The sequence below is a fragment of the Scleropages formosus genome, chromosome 23 (assembly GCF_900964775.1).
Source record: "Scleropages formosus chromosome 23, fSclFor1.1, whole genome shotgun sequence".
In the NCBI taxonomy this organism is placed as follows: domain Eukaryota; kingdom Metazoa; phylum Chordata; class Actinopteri; order Osteoglossiformes; family Osteoglossidae; genus Scleropages; species Scleropages formosus.
The window spans coordinates 10,152,820-10,167,732 of NC_041828.1; the positions used below are offsets into that span (position 1 = coordinate 10,152,820).

The window sequence follows — 14,913 nt, forward strand, 5'->3', positions numbered from 1 at the left end:
TATAAAACTGGGAAATACTTTAATAATAATAATAATAATACACACACTTTCTGAACTGCTTGTCCCATACGGGGTCGCGGGGAACCGGAGCCAAACCCGGCAACACAGGGCGGAAGGCCGGAGGGGGAGGGGACACACCCAGGACAGGACACCAGTCCATCACAAGGCACCCCAAGTGGGACTCGAACCCCAAATCCACTGGAAAGCAGCACCCGGTCCAACCTATTGCGCCACCGCGCCCCCCATAATAATAATAATAATAATGATAATAATAATAAGAAGAAAAAAATATGTATATCAACCAGTTCCTTTGCTCGGGGTATTGGGTTTCAATAAAAAAGAACGCAGAAATACTGACTTCGTAACACAAAAAGCTGGTATTTCAGACTACAGGTCAATACACATTTATATACAAAATGAAATCACTGCCAGGTTTGCACTTAGGTGTCATTCGAAAGCGGATCAGAAACATAAGAAAGCAACTCTCATTCACTGATGTGCTCTGTCTTGTGCGCATAAGTCTGTAAATATTGCTCTCCTGGACACACGCAGTTTATTTGCAGCTGCTCATTAATTGGGCTGCGAAAATCTGGACAATGAGAGAAAAGGCCCATCCCTGTGAATCCATATCATCTTCCATTCTTTCATTGGAGCTCAAAGTCACAGACCTTTCGGCGCAATTCACCAGTGATGGGATGCATATGTACTTCAAATGATAATTGCCTCAATTTTACATAATGATACAATACTTCTGGGGTAACGCCACGATGGCCGAAGCAGGCTGTTTATGACATGCCTGCGTTAAACCAAAAACATATGGAATATCTTTCGTGGAGATTTATGAGAAGTTTAATCCTCTGTAATGTTTTACACTAAATTATTACGCTGCTCTTTCTGAAGCAGATATTCATCATAATTTGTAAAGTGAAGCAATCGTAGAACTTGCTGCTTTTTTCATTTTCGCAGCTCTTTGGCGCTTTGATAAACCAATAATGAAGAAAATATCTGGAACGATGCAATTTAATCGAGAGAAAGAACACGTCTGGTAAAAGTGACACGAGTCCTCCGGGCTTCAAACGTGCAAAGGAAACTCCTTCTCCTGCAGGGAGCAGTACATGCGATTTTCCATTGAAATCTTTGCCACATTTTTATGCCGTTCTTAACACTGCACTTCAGCTGCATCACAAAAGGAATAAAGGCAGCTGTGTCGCCCTGAAGATATGTATTATAGCTCCACTCACAGAAGTACAAAAATTTGTGTGAGCTTTATGATTGAGAAGTACATGAAAATAACCTATAATAAAAAGAATAATGGAAATTTCTAATAAAACAATCAATTCGCTAGGATTCGGTTGTGAAGTGCAGGTATAAATCCTACGTGGGCCCACGACCGCACACTGTCCTCCAACACCCAGGTAGTACCAAAAAAAAAATTAAAGATGCCAAAAACACACAAAAAAATAGGGTCTGAATTAACAAACCGCAATTCCTGCTTATAAATAGTTTTGAAAGAGACCAGATCAAAATAAACGCTTGGCTTTGCGAGGGCAGTGACTAAAGTACGCGCTCGCGCAGCGCTGAGATTTGGTGTGGAAATTCAGACTTCTACGTCTTTTTCCATGAGTCGCTATTTATAGAGGCGCATATTTAAGCAGGCTTAACGCTCACAATGAAGAGGCGCTGCGAGCTATCTTAGGCATGTCTGGACATCGCAGAAGGCCTTTATTTTAAAACCTCTAGGAGCAGCGGCATCGCGCCCGATAAAGGAACAGCTGGAACATGACAATCATCACATGGACACTTAGTAAGAGGCTGCAAATCTGTGAAAAGAGGAAGTACCGCTGCAGCGCGGCGTTGGACGCACGCGCCCCCCGACACCCCCCCGGCGCTGCGCTCGGCCTTTTGAAGTCATCAGCATTCGAACCGCAAGGAAACTATGATATTAATTGAGTCACACCCTATAGAGAGATTTTTTTTTTGTCTCGGCGCATGTTTGACATTCCACATAAAGCCCCGCGAAAATGGATCAATTCCCGAGTTAAGGGTCATCAAACAGACACAAGAAGACACTATTTAAGCACTTTGAGAAGACATATCTGAGTATTTCAGTTATGTTAAACCTCTGAGGCCGGCTGCGATGTCTACTTGAATTGTTACCGACAAGGGGAACGCATTTGACTGTGTCACGTCGCACTTTGAAAAAATAACTTGTTCGGCTTGTGAGCCAAACGGGGCAAAATGAGTCTGAAAGCAGATCTAGTCATTTGTAACACAGTTAATTCACTGTCTCCTGTTGACGCTCAAGAAAAGGACCTCTTGTGTGGGGTGCCAGTTAGCAATTACATAAGTAAAATTCGGCGAATTACAAAACGCTAACTATTTAATTCACCGTTGAGGCTGAATGGGATGCGCTTCGTCCAGGCAAAATGACCCCATTTATCCCCTTGACCTCATGGAAACGTCTCACTCAGCGGCAGGAAGCCTAATCACGGCAGCAGGGTATCACTGCCTTTCCGCGATGTGAAACTGAGATTGGGCCGCAGTAAACACTTTCCAAAGCCACAGTTAATAAATAGCCCCGCCGTTGCTAATTGACGCTTGACATTAGAGTCCGCGTGGCTTCGGCTCACCGCCTCGTTTTTCCACCCCACGTGCGGTTAAAGGTACATCTCATGAATCATCTGAATCATCTAGAGCTGCCACCCGAAAATCAATTTCAAGCATGCAAATTATGTCTTATTATATAGCACAAAGCAAACACGTGTAATTTTATAGCACGTCAGCACAAGTAGGTTTCCGTTTCTATTCATTTATTCATTCGTTGTCACCAAAAACTCATTTAATGCAGGGTTGCAGTGAACCAGAGTCAATCCTTGAAGTGCAGGGAATGAGGCAGAGTGCAGCTTGGATGGAATAGCAGTAGATCTCAGGGCAACATTTAAAATGGGAACTTTTTTACATCGATACAAAATAAAATGATAAGCGGTGTATTCAGCCTCTATCTTGGGACAGCTGGTACCCTAGAGGTTAGAGTCGCGACCTTTGGACCGAGAGGTCGCAGGTTCAGACCTCACCTCCAGTTGTAGTACTCATGAGCAAGTTGCTTACCCTAAAGTGCTCCAGTATAAAACTACCCCGGTGTGTAAATTGGTAAATAATTGTTAGTAGCTTAACATTGTAAGTTTCTTTGGAGAAAAACATCAGCTAAATGAATAAATGTATTTTTAGTTGAAACTTTTCATGATGTTAGAGGAAAACTAATTGTTAATTACTTGTCACTATAAGGAAAAAGACTAGGAAGTAAAACACACCGGCATATATTTTGTGATGATATTTTGTATTATGATGACACCATTAATTTTAGATGTCGTTTTCCTGCTACTCACACCACGTATCGAGAACCTGGCTAAAGAGCTAGATAAAAGCCTATGAGACAGCGTGTGTGTGTTTTGTTATGAAAAGAAGAAAAAAAAATGACAAATAACACACTCCATGACTGCGTCCTTGCCCCCGGGGAGAAAATATTTTCCACATGGTGCGAGGAAGAGGATCTCGTGGCGGAATCGTAAAGGGAATCTTCCTCAAAAGAAGCAGACTCACTGGCACATTTTCAACGTCCAATTTGAGTGCGTTTAGATTTTACTCTTTTCTTTTGAAAAAATTATTAGTTCAGTATTGTTTCAATCCAGTCTGTAAAAAGAAAATATCTTGAGACCAAACAGTTCCATTCGCCTGCTCTATGACTGTCACATCAAGGTCTATTACAATGATTTAAACCACGGTTTATGCCAAGTTCTTTTACTACCAGGGCTTTCGAAGTCTGAAGTGTTGTAAAATGCCTTTATCCAGAGCTTAAAACCCACTGCTAGAAAACACCCCCAGAAAGTAGCCTTGGACAGATATTTTGAATGAGGCTTGTTTATTTTAAGCAGTACCATACAGAATATAAATACGCATTTAATTTGCCTGGCATCTGCCTACAGTTATCACACATAATTCCTGGGTGCAGCGGTTATTTTTGAATTATTCTGAACTGGTTTCCAAGAATTGAGCCGCCGGTCTCAAGAATGTGATGATATAACACACTTCTTCAGAGAAGAGGGCTGAGGAAAGGACTGCAGTCATATGGCCTCTTTTCATACAGCATATTTAACTGCACAAAGAAGCATCAATGACTTTTCTGCACTCTTCGACCTTCTTATGTCACTTACTGCTTTTATTTATTTTATTTTTTTTTTTTACCTCTATGTTCAGTTTTTCTGTGATCTTAAAGCACTCTCGCTCACTGCCCATAACTACTTGTCCGAGTGAGGGCTGCAGAGGTCCAGAGCGCATCCTGGAAGTACAAGCGTGATTAAAGGGGACAGGCCAGAGTGGACAGGTACAGGACAATGTCCCCAACCTGCCACGATCTCCTAATGGCACCGATGACCGAAAAGCCTAGATCCCCGTGCAACTCAGCAATTTGCCCCATTTTCCGCACCTTGCGAACATACGGCACAGCTGCAAACACGCAAAGCGCACGTGTGAAGCTTACTGGCGGCTCCCCTCTCCGTTTCTGGCAGTTCACTTTGCGCTCCGTTGGGACGGCACCGCATGGACTTAGGCTGGTAAAATAGTTTCCGTCTCACTGCTGGAGTGGCCTGTTTAACGCCAGAGCGCTCCCAGGATGACCTGTAAACAACATCATCAACAACAACAACAACAACATCACGCCCTCAACATGAAGGGAGCAGCCAGACGTGAAATGATATAATTCGTGCTGTACCTAAAATAAGGACACGTTCATTAATTTCCACTTGACTGCCGAGTCACACGCTCGTTCGGAGGTGTCCAAAAGGTAGAGGATGACGACTCTATGTTGTTTTGTGTGTGTGTGTGAGTGAGTGTTTATATAAAGCTTATTTTTTTTCCATAGAGAGCAAAATGCAAACTGCGACTGCTGTTTTATGATCCGTCTCTAGCTGCCATCCCATAAAAAGTGTATAAATAGCCGTGGCATAGTTTCCAATGATAGACTTTACTACAGTGAGACGTTTGAGGACGCACTTCTGCTGGAGGAGGCGTGGCGGGTGCATGACTCGTGAAAAGGACATCTGCATGTTTGTCTGCGCAGACGTGCCGGCGGGAGACGGGGCTCGGGGGCGGGGCGGGGCCGGGCCGGGCGGGGCGGGACCGGGCCGGGCGCGGCGGCCGGGGGGCCGGGGGACCGGGAGGCCGGCCTCTTTCTCCGCTCGGCTTTCCTGTCCCACGTCAATGCTTCCCTTGCTCCCTGGCGCAGTGACGGAATCCCCTGCACTGTTTCCTGGTGTTTGAGGCCGTTGCCGGGATACCGTGGCCGTGCTCCAGCTCGCAGGGAGTTTTCTAAAGCTGCTATTCCCCAGGCCGCCCAGCGCCGAGCTCCTCTCCGCATTCAGCTCCGTCGGAAAGCCCAGATGCGACTTTGTCCGACGGCTTTCTGACGGGGCAATTAGCCTTTTCTTACGGCCCTCTCGCTCGTTCCTATTTATGCCCTTTTTCCTATTCAACGCCCGGCAGAGCAGATACAAGGCCTTTCTTTGATGCGACGTCTGCCCGGTGCCTTTTGTTCAATCCACTAAATGGCTTGTAAAAGTAGACGGTCAGACCGTAACAACAGCAATTATGCCAGTCACATTCATACCAAATGGCCATCTGTGATATTGTTACACGTATGCAATGACGTGCAAGACCAGTGCGGAGGCAGAACGACCCCAAGTCCGAAATTTAAATATCCACGTTAACGCCTTTGCGTTGCTTTATAAATCGAGATTTCGAAAGTGTCACGTGACGCACACCTAGAGCGACATGTTGAAGCGATTTAAAAAACGCCGCTTTTGACAAACTGCTCGACGCAGGGCGCATTTACACTGGTGACAGAGATTTGCGATATTCTCTCAACGTGTCCACTGTCTGCACTCTTCTTTAAAACATAAACCCTCGCCTGACACAGGGAGCCTAGTGCAATAGCAGCAGGTTGGCAAGGAGGTTCTTGTGCGTGTGTGTATGCGTGTATGTGCTTGACCGCTTCTGTAGCTCTGGCAGGATATTGGCCGAAAGAGGGTCAAAACTCTGCCACACACCGCCATCCGGGTGGCTAAGGAGGGAATGCGAAGGTGTTCTGGAGCGCCCTGCACCACACGTCTCTATTAAAGAACGAAAACAAAAAGGCTGGACAGAGATGTGCTGGAAAATATGAAGCGAGGCCTTGTGAAGAATAGTCAGAGTCATGACTTAAGCCGCATGGACACAACTGAAATAATGTGTTTTTGAAATACAACTAATATTTTTCCACTGCAGCTGGACGGATGGACGTACGGATGATTCACCGATATAAAAATGTTAAATACACGTTAGAACTCCACGAATCTCACGCTCAACGAAAAGACAAGTAGCTTGAGATGAAATATGTGGCTCCACACGTGGCAAATCGGCGAAAGTTTTGCACGTGACGTTTCAATCGATGACGCGGATTTAGCTCCCTTGCCGCTCATGCTGCGGAAACGACGTCGAGCGCACCGTTTTACCGTAATCGTTCTCGTGGCGCTTAGCGTCAAAACTCTGCGCCGGAGATTGTCCTGAACGCGCAGCGCAGGACATTGTGAAACAACTTGGATGAGCGTCCATTCACGTTCTCATAGATTTATGAAAAATGAAAGAGGTCAAGTGTTCGATGGCTCGGGAACGAGGGTCTGCGTGAGACCAAAAGCGACACCGTGCCCCCGTTGCCCCGAAAGGTACGAGGCGGGTGACTTAGCAGCTTGGAAGACCCGTGTTACAGAAACGGAGCTGTCAGCAGCTGAGATGTTATTCCTAGGCGGAACGGAGGGAGAAGTGTCCCCCGCCCTGCCCTCAATCTGCCCCCCTCCCCCCGGCCCCGGGCAATGCCCCCTCTCCTGCCAAAAGCTGGACCATAATTGCTGGTAATTCCATCTTTGTTGGCCACGTTCGCTTTAATTTGAACAGGGTGCCCTACAGTGATTCCACAGCGAATCCAAGCGAGCGAAATACCACTGGAGTAGCAAGTTTACTCCTTGTAGTAACCAAATAGTATAATAACATAATTGCGGTCCTTTCTGCAGCAAAAAAAAAAAAAATGCTTTTGACTCAGAAAATGTTCCAGACAGTTCTCATACTTATTTTCTGTTTAATAACCGTGCTATTTTTCTCCTCTCGCGTTCCATAAAAGGGGAGCGGGCGGGCGGGCGAAGGCGGGCGAAGGCGGCCCGCTCTGAAAGAGACTCTCCAGGCTTCACGCAAGGGTTGTGCAACAATGCGAAAGACCTCAAAGTGGCCATGTTAATCTCTGCTATAACATCGATTCAGAGATAATTACATGTTTGGAAATGCTCAGAAATCAAGGAATGCCAGACTACATGCTCATAAAGCTGGTTTATGTTTTCTGGAAACGTCCTTTTTATTCGACATTGCTCCCCTGCGGTACCGTACTGCACCTTCCGCTCAAGCAGAGCTGCTGTCTTCTGTGAGCGGGACTCAACGTCAGCGCACAGATGCGGCAGAAAGCAATGAAACAAGAAGAAATGTTGAGTAAAATGTTCAGATTTCTCCTCCCTCTGTTCATTTACATGCAGTAGAGCAGCGTAACCTTAATGATGTTGCCTTCCGGTGAAAAGCCTCCTGCCGTAGCACCCTTGTAGAGGGCAGAGTAGAAATCGTCCAGCTGTATAAATGGGTAATAAGTATGAAATGTGTTATAAGGCCAGAACTCACAGTGGAACTATATCTACATGTGTCTGTATATATAAATATATATTTTTCCCATCACGCAAAAGTGTGTTTATATATAATATATATATATATATACTGCATATATAACACACTAGTGTGATGTGAACACAAAAATAATGGAACAATGATGACATAAAATATAAATATGTGTGTATATTATATTTATATATATATACACACACACATACAGGCACACACATATTTGAAATATACACATATTTCTAATCAATATATATAGTTACCACTGAGAGCACTGTCCTTACAACACTTTACTTCTGTTTCTCTGCAGGTTTCACCACCAGCTGTGGGGGTTTCTCCAGCATTTTTTTTGGTGAACACATATTTAACTTTCCTTTATAATAATAAGTACAATTTAAAGTAGCTTAGTGTACAAACAAAGCGCTATAGGTCACCTTGGACAAAGGTTTTGGATAAATGATGATTGATGACGAAAATGCGAGGGGAGAAATCCTGGGTGGATGAAGTGATCGGTGTAGACAGAAGTGTGTGTCGAAGTGATGCCAGCAGCCCGTGTGTGTAAGGCAAGCTAGGAAACACCGAGACTAGAGGACACGTGGGCCGAAGGAGCCCTTCCGTGACACGTGCGGTCCCTGTCCCGTTTGCCTCGCTTTGATTCTGGTTGCCGAGTAACCTTTCGGTTTAAGGTCACGGGCGACTCACGAGCGGCGCAGGGTACAGTAGCGAGGGACAGGCGTACAGCCTCTCATCGACCTGTCATTAGCTTGGCGGTAGAGAGGAGTGCTGTGCAGCGTGGGAGACAGGAGCCAATCGTGGAGACGAGAAACAGCGCGGTAAACTCTCGGTATGCGCGACTGTCACCTTGGGACAAGTGGCATTCAGTGATCTTTTTAATTTAGCCGACGCTTTTTCTCCAAAAGTGACTTGAAATGTTTGGCTGACACACTAAGCTACTTACATTTACGGTATTTCCTCATTTACGCAGCAGGGACATTCCTACGATATCAGTTCGGGGCGAGAACTTTGCTCAAGGGAGCTACAGCAGGAGATGGGATTGAAACCTGGGCCCTGTGCTACCTGAAGGAAAAAAAAAAAAAAAAAAGTACAATTTTCAGTGAAAAGCTCAAATCTCACACACACACACACTCTATCTGAACCGCTTGTCCCATACAGGGTCACGGGAAGCCGGAGCCTAACCCAGCAACACAAGGGCGCAAGGCTTGAGGGGAGGGGACGCACCCAGGACGGGATGCCAGTCCGCCGCAAGGCCCCCCAAGCGGGACTGGAACCCCAGACCCACCGGAGAGCAGGACCCGGTCCAACCCGCTGCGCCACCGCGCCCCCCAAGCTCGAATCAATTTTACAGTTTTAACAGTAACTCAAAAAGATTTGTGTTAAAATTCCAAGAAGAAGCAGATCTGTGCAGCCTGGTGTAGGGAAAGCGCTGAGGGATTTCTGAAAGTTTTGGCCCGGGAACAAACACAGCTGCGAGCGTATTGAGGAGCACTGCGGTGAAGCACATCTCACACGGAAGCGCAGCCATTAATGAGATAAAGGATGAAAGCCATCATTTTCCATTATTTCGCAAAATGTGCGGGAGGAGTCAGCCTCTCCTTTACGCTCGGCCGCGTGTGCGTGCGTGTGTGTCACAGCGCGGTCTACAAGACCACAAACATTTGGGAAGCCTGAATGTCCTGCGGACCATCGGAGGGGGGCCTGCGGTGGGAGAACGGTGAGCACGCGAAACGGCGCTACCAGTCTCAGGACCGGTTGCCGTGGGAACGAGCTCTTCCACATGAAGCCCCACACTGTTATGTCCCACAGGTGGCTTTACTTAAAGAGAAGTTTGGCAGAGAAGCAAACAAACAAAAAGAAACAAATAAAAAAAAAAAAATCATGGCCCAATCTCACGGTGAGATGGCTTTACTTACTTTCGGGGGGAAGCGCTTGTGCCGGCAGGAGACGCACACATCTTTCCAGTGTACGCACACTTTGGGGAAGATGGGCACTAATGATCTGACCTCGGCGATCCAGTTTCCACTCTGCCAGGAAATCCATGTAATCGTGTACGGAGTGAAGGTATCTGAGATTTCGGTTTATTTACTGAACGGGTGTCAGGGTACATTAGGTATGTCGTCCCGCTGCTTACACTCCAGCCCATAAAGAGCTTTTTAGGGCGGGCTGCCATTTATTGAGAACCATTTCCTGTATTGAATAATGGAAATCTCTCTATTTTGCCTCTATAGTCAGATCACAGTATTAGAAGGGCTTGGAGAGTGGTGTAAAATGGTGTAAAATGTTGAGACACACAACTCTCCTCGTTTAATGCTCTGTGTGTTCCACTGTTGTTGTTTACTTATTGACCCTGTGTTTTCTTCTGGCATCATTTTAAGAGTTGTATGACAATCAGTAATTGCTTTATTATCGAATAAGGATTGCCTTGACAGTAATATGGATATGAATAAGCAGGAAAGCCGCTGGCTGTTCTTTTTCACTCTGCAAGGAAAGGCAAACGCAGGTGGTTGACCAGAATATAAACACCATGTGCTTTAGTACCATTTATTCCTTTCGCTGACAGTTCTCTGTTAGTGTTGTACAGAAGTGAAGAGCTGAACACTGGTCCAACCTCTACAGCACCTTCTGCTTCTTGATTTCAGGGCCTGTTTGCCATACAATTATAAAAAGTATCAATACATTTTCAGGAGGAGGAACCTGAATGTTCTATTTACCATCTAAAGGGACGGCAAACGTAAACTGTAAAATATATACCGTATGCATTTTTCTGCTCAGTTGTATGATTATGAATGATTATAGCTATGCGACTTAGTGATTGTTGCCTTGCCTTATTTCTGGAAACATGTTTTATCGATGCTGTCACGTCCACATGGGCCTGAGAAGGAGCTGCAGCTCAAGCAGCTTTCCTTCATCGCTTTTCAGCGCCTTGATGAAGATCTGCAGCCGCAGCTCACCAAACTTAGGGTTCAGGCTTCTATTACCAAACACTTCAAATGTGAGCTTTTGCATTCTGAATAAAAAAAAAAAAAAAAAAAAAAGAGTAAGTGGCTTTGAGTCTGCGATGAAGGCTGGAACAAAAGGCCAAACACCCTGCGGATCACTGGGACCAGACTGGGCAGCCCAGCTCTACGGTATTGTCTGAGACCTTAAAGCAAAGGACAGGAAATCCTGCTCTCGCACTGCTGCAGGCCTGCACTTTATACCATACGCTGGATGTGCTGAAGGCACTGGGCACGTAGCTGCTAATCTTAACTAGCGTATTCATTCAGTTACGGCCCCCCCGTATAACACTGCACCCGCTCAGAATCGCCTTAATTCATAAGCAACAGTATCAGGCTTTGATACCACAGATGTTTATTCCAGCATGTCAGCATTAATGTATGATTGCTAACACAAATGTGAAACTGTTTTTGATTTTGGGTTTTGTGAACTGTATGACAATTGTGAGTCAGCTGAGGAAGTAACAGGAGTCCAGCGGAGGTAGGATGTCCTGCTGGTCACCATTTCATAAAATCCAAAATCAAACTCACTGCAGCACAGACTCATGATGCTACTGTCCCTTACCATTCATACAGGGTTCGGAAGCAGGTCCAGTTGCGTAACACAGTAACGGTGACAACAAATGTGTCCCAAATTAGTTTGTATATATCCTGAAGTATTATATTTATTACAGCGTCACCGGTTACACCCTTTTATATTTAGGTGTGCTGCTCTATGCTATTTCTATCCTCATATTACTCACATATACTCACAGACATCTCAATACATAATTATATTACTCGCATAACACCTACTGAGTTTTGTTCAACTTTGTTACTTTATAATTGCTCCATTTAACATTGCTATGTTGTTAAACATTATCTGACAGTGCACTAACAGTATTGATAGAACAATTACACGGAAAAGCATCAACTTTATTACAAAAACTGCTTATAAACAGTTATTTCTGCGATGAATATTAGAAAAATTAAATAACATTATACAGCACCACCTGTGTAAATTAATACCGGTTTGTAAAACAAAGTATCCAATGTGACGATTGAGATTTAAAACTGCAGGTTTTTGCTGCCACCTTGTGGCCACTGCTCAGAATAGCAAGAAAACGAGCTGTATGAATGAGTACTAATAAGTACAAATGTTATTAGGGCAGCACCCACAGGGTTAACAATCTCTCTAACGATGTCTGTGCTCACAAACACACACTTCTCTCTCACCTCTCACTCTTACACACACGAGAAGACACGTGTGTCCAGTGACACAAGTAGTATCCTTCCGGTTCATGGGAAGCTGCTCAGAGCAATTGAGCAGAACTCTTATTGAAAGCCCATGTGGACAATTCACCCCATTCTGCATCATTTCATGAAATTAAAATATATACATGAAGGAGTATATAAATAAATGGGAAATGCAGTGAAAACTTGCTGATCACAACTGTCTTCATACAAATTAAATTTTATTGCTCTTTAATCAAAATGTTATAAATGTGCAGTTAATAACAGGGAAAGCATTTCATTTTCAAACAACTGTCCACAGTAAGTAATAATAAGCAGATGGTGCACCCTTAACAGATCTACATAATTAGGATGCTATATATTATAAATAATAATAATAATGAGAAGGTTGTTCTTAATTCCTCCTTTAACTAATTAAAAAAACAAAAACAAACAAATAATCTGTCACTGCTCACAGTACAATAAAATTGTTAATGTGATACAGAAGATTTCTACCTGAGTACATAAAACAGAACTTCAAGGCATTGCAGTTCAGTCAATGCAAATACTAGTGAAGAGCACAGTGTGTGGCTTCTTTATTTTAATCCAGTACTCAAACACATCCACACACATGAAACTGAGCAATATCCGCAAGCGATATGATGACTACTTGAGCACGACTGAACTGATGTGTCTCAGCACTGGCGCTCAGCCACACTGTCAGTCATGCGTGGCCCACAAATACAGTTTCAAAAGAAAATTAAACTCAATGGTATTACTCATGTTTCAGTCATAAGCTCCAGGTTAACACACCTAATCCTTCCTTCTTCAAGCATATAGTTATTCTTTACCACATTTCTTTTCTCAGCTAAAAGTCTTGGCAATGGTTTTTATATACAAGCCGCCCTTAGAAATCACACTGCACATTCATGAAAAACTCTCAAATATTAGCAAAAACTGCTAATATTAGTGATGACTGGAATGAAAGAAAACAATTATTAACACAGAAAATGATATTTTGTATGCTGTTTGGCTTCTGGCAATGTATAAATACTGTACTGCTGGCAAAAAACAAGCAAAAGGTAATTGTTCCCAGAACAAATACACAGCTACAGAAAGTGCAAACACTCAGTCCCATTAGTAAGTTAACTGGATTTTTCTCTCTTTTTTTAACAAGCCCTAGGCTGGTACTGTACAGGTCATGTGTTTTTTGGATTCAACGGTAAAAAGCTGCACATATGTGACTGTCATTTACAGTGCGAAGGAATGACTTTGAACAACAGAACTATAACAAGTATAATAACACTGTAAAAGAAAACATTGAACATTGTCCTCATTTTGTGCAGATAGTCACAATCCTAAAAGCTAAAATGTCTAAAATGTCCAGTTGTCCGACAATGAGTAGAAAACACAAGAGACAGATAAAGGAGTGGAGCTGCGTTTAGCGTGATACAGCATCTGAAGGCGATTCACAGAAGCCTCTCAGTCCAGTGCTTACAGGTCTGACCCCCGCCCCCCTTCCGTTTCTTTCAAGTTCGACTGCTTCAAGTAACATCCACTGTCCCGCCATCTGTCCCTGTGACCTCCGACCCCAAACAGGGCCTCATCTGCAGCGTCCAGCCCGCCACAGGGCACACCAGATGGAGGAGAAAATAAAAAGACATAAAATAGAAAGAAACAAGAGGAACGGCTCACTTATGTGGAGAGCTTGGAGTAGCTGGGAGGGGAGAACTTGCGCTTCAAGTATTTGATGATGTAAAGAGGAAGACAGCTGACGACAGTGATCACCGACACTTTCCACAGGAAGGCTGGAGTCGTGATAAAGGCAAGATCTGTGTGGGAATACAGAACAAACGCTGCACACGTGTCCATGTACTGCCAGAGAGCACAACTAGACAACTGAATTCCTTTTTTTTTTTTTTTTAAAACCATGATTATTACTATGCATTTAGAAGGTGCTTTTCTCCAAGGTGACCCACACTGTTAGGTTTGTACACTAAGATACTTAGAATGTTTTACCCCACTTGTAGAGTTGGGTAACTTTTACTGTATCAGTTCAGGGTAAGATCAAGGATCCTACAGCATTACCCTAATCATGGGTACTATAGTGAGAGTGGGATTCAAATCCACAGCCTTAAGAATGCAAGGCAGCAGCTCTGACCGCTAGCCTATTTTCTACCTTTTTTGACACCATTTAGAAATGAATTTAGTAAGTCTTGGCTGCTTCACCATAACACCACAGGAGGTGCAGTAAATGATCAAGCACAGCATGTGAAGCACGTTGCAGGGAACTGCCAGGGGACCGGGGATGGGGGGGGAGGCATTGGACATGGAGCAAGGAGCAGGATGTGGGGGCCAGCGAGGCAGCACACCTACCTAGGAATGCTCCAAAGGACACTCTGCCTACACCTGCGAGAGGGAAACGCAGCAAAGGGGGACAGCACAGCAGACATGAGAGGAGACAGTGCAGGACTATGCAGAGGAGCACAACTCAACAGCAGCAAGCAGCGCCCCCTGCTGGGGGTTCACACTGCCCACGGAGAGCGAGCGGCAAGCGCGGCGGCAGAGGCCAACACGGACACGAAAATATGCAACACATGCACACTCAAGCACACAGTAACGCAAACACATGTGCTGCGTGCACAGAGACACGTCACAGCCAGCCCTGGTTTGTCCCCCTTCAAAGGATCACTTCAGACTGACCACTGGTGCAGTGGAAAATTCTGTGAACTTCAATATAAATGGCTCTGACTTTGCTGAGGCTTTTTTAAAACAGAGGAATATGTTCATAATTATGATATGAAAGAAACTAAGTCTTCTGCAGTTGAATACATTATATTATCTTTTTCCATTATTATAAACCATGGTGGTCTGGAGTCTATCCTGGAACCATAGTGTGTGAGGCAGGGTAAATCCTGGACAGGATCCAAGCCATCACAGG

General features: G+C 44.5%; 1 protein-coding gene across 3 annotated transcripts in view; it reads right to left on the reverse strand.

The window, feature by feature from the left end:
* Positions 1 to 12,250: 12,250 nt before the first annotated feature.
* atp9b (ATPase phospholipid transporting 9B) overlaps positions 12,251 to 14,913 on the reverse strand; it is a 58,910-nt gene continuing 56,247 nt past the window's right edge. For all 3 annotated transcript variants that reach the window (XM_018750281.1, XM_018750280.1, XM_018750282.1), the window contains one exon: positions 12,251 to 13,804. In XM_018750281.1, the coding sequence (XP_018605797.1) occupies positions 13,668 to 13,804 (137 nt within the window). In that variant the 3' untranslated portion in view covers positions 12,251 to 13,667. The remainder of the gene's footprint in view (positions 13,805 to 14,913) is intronic.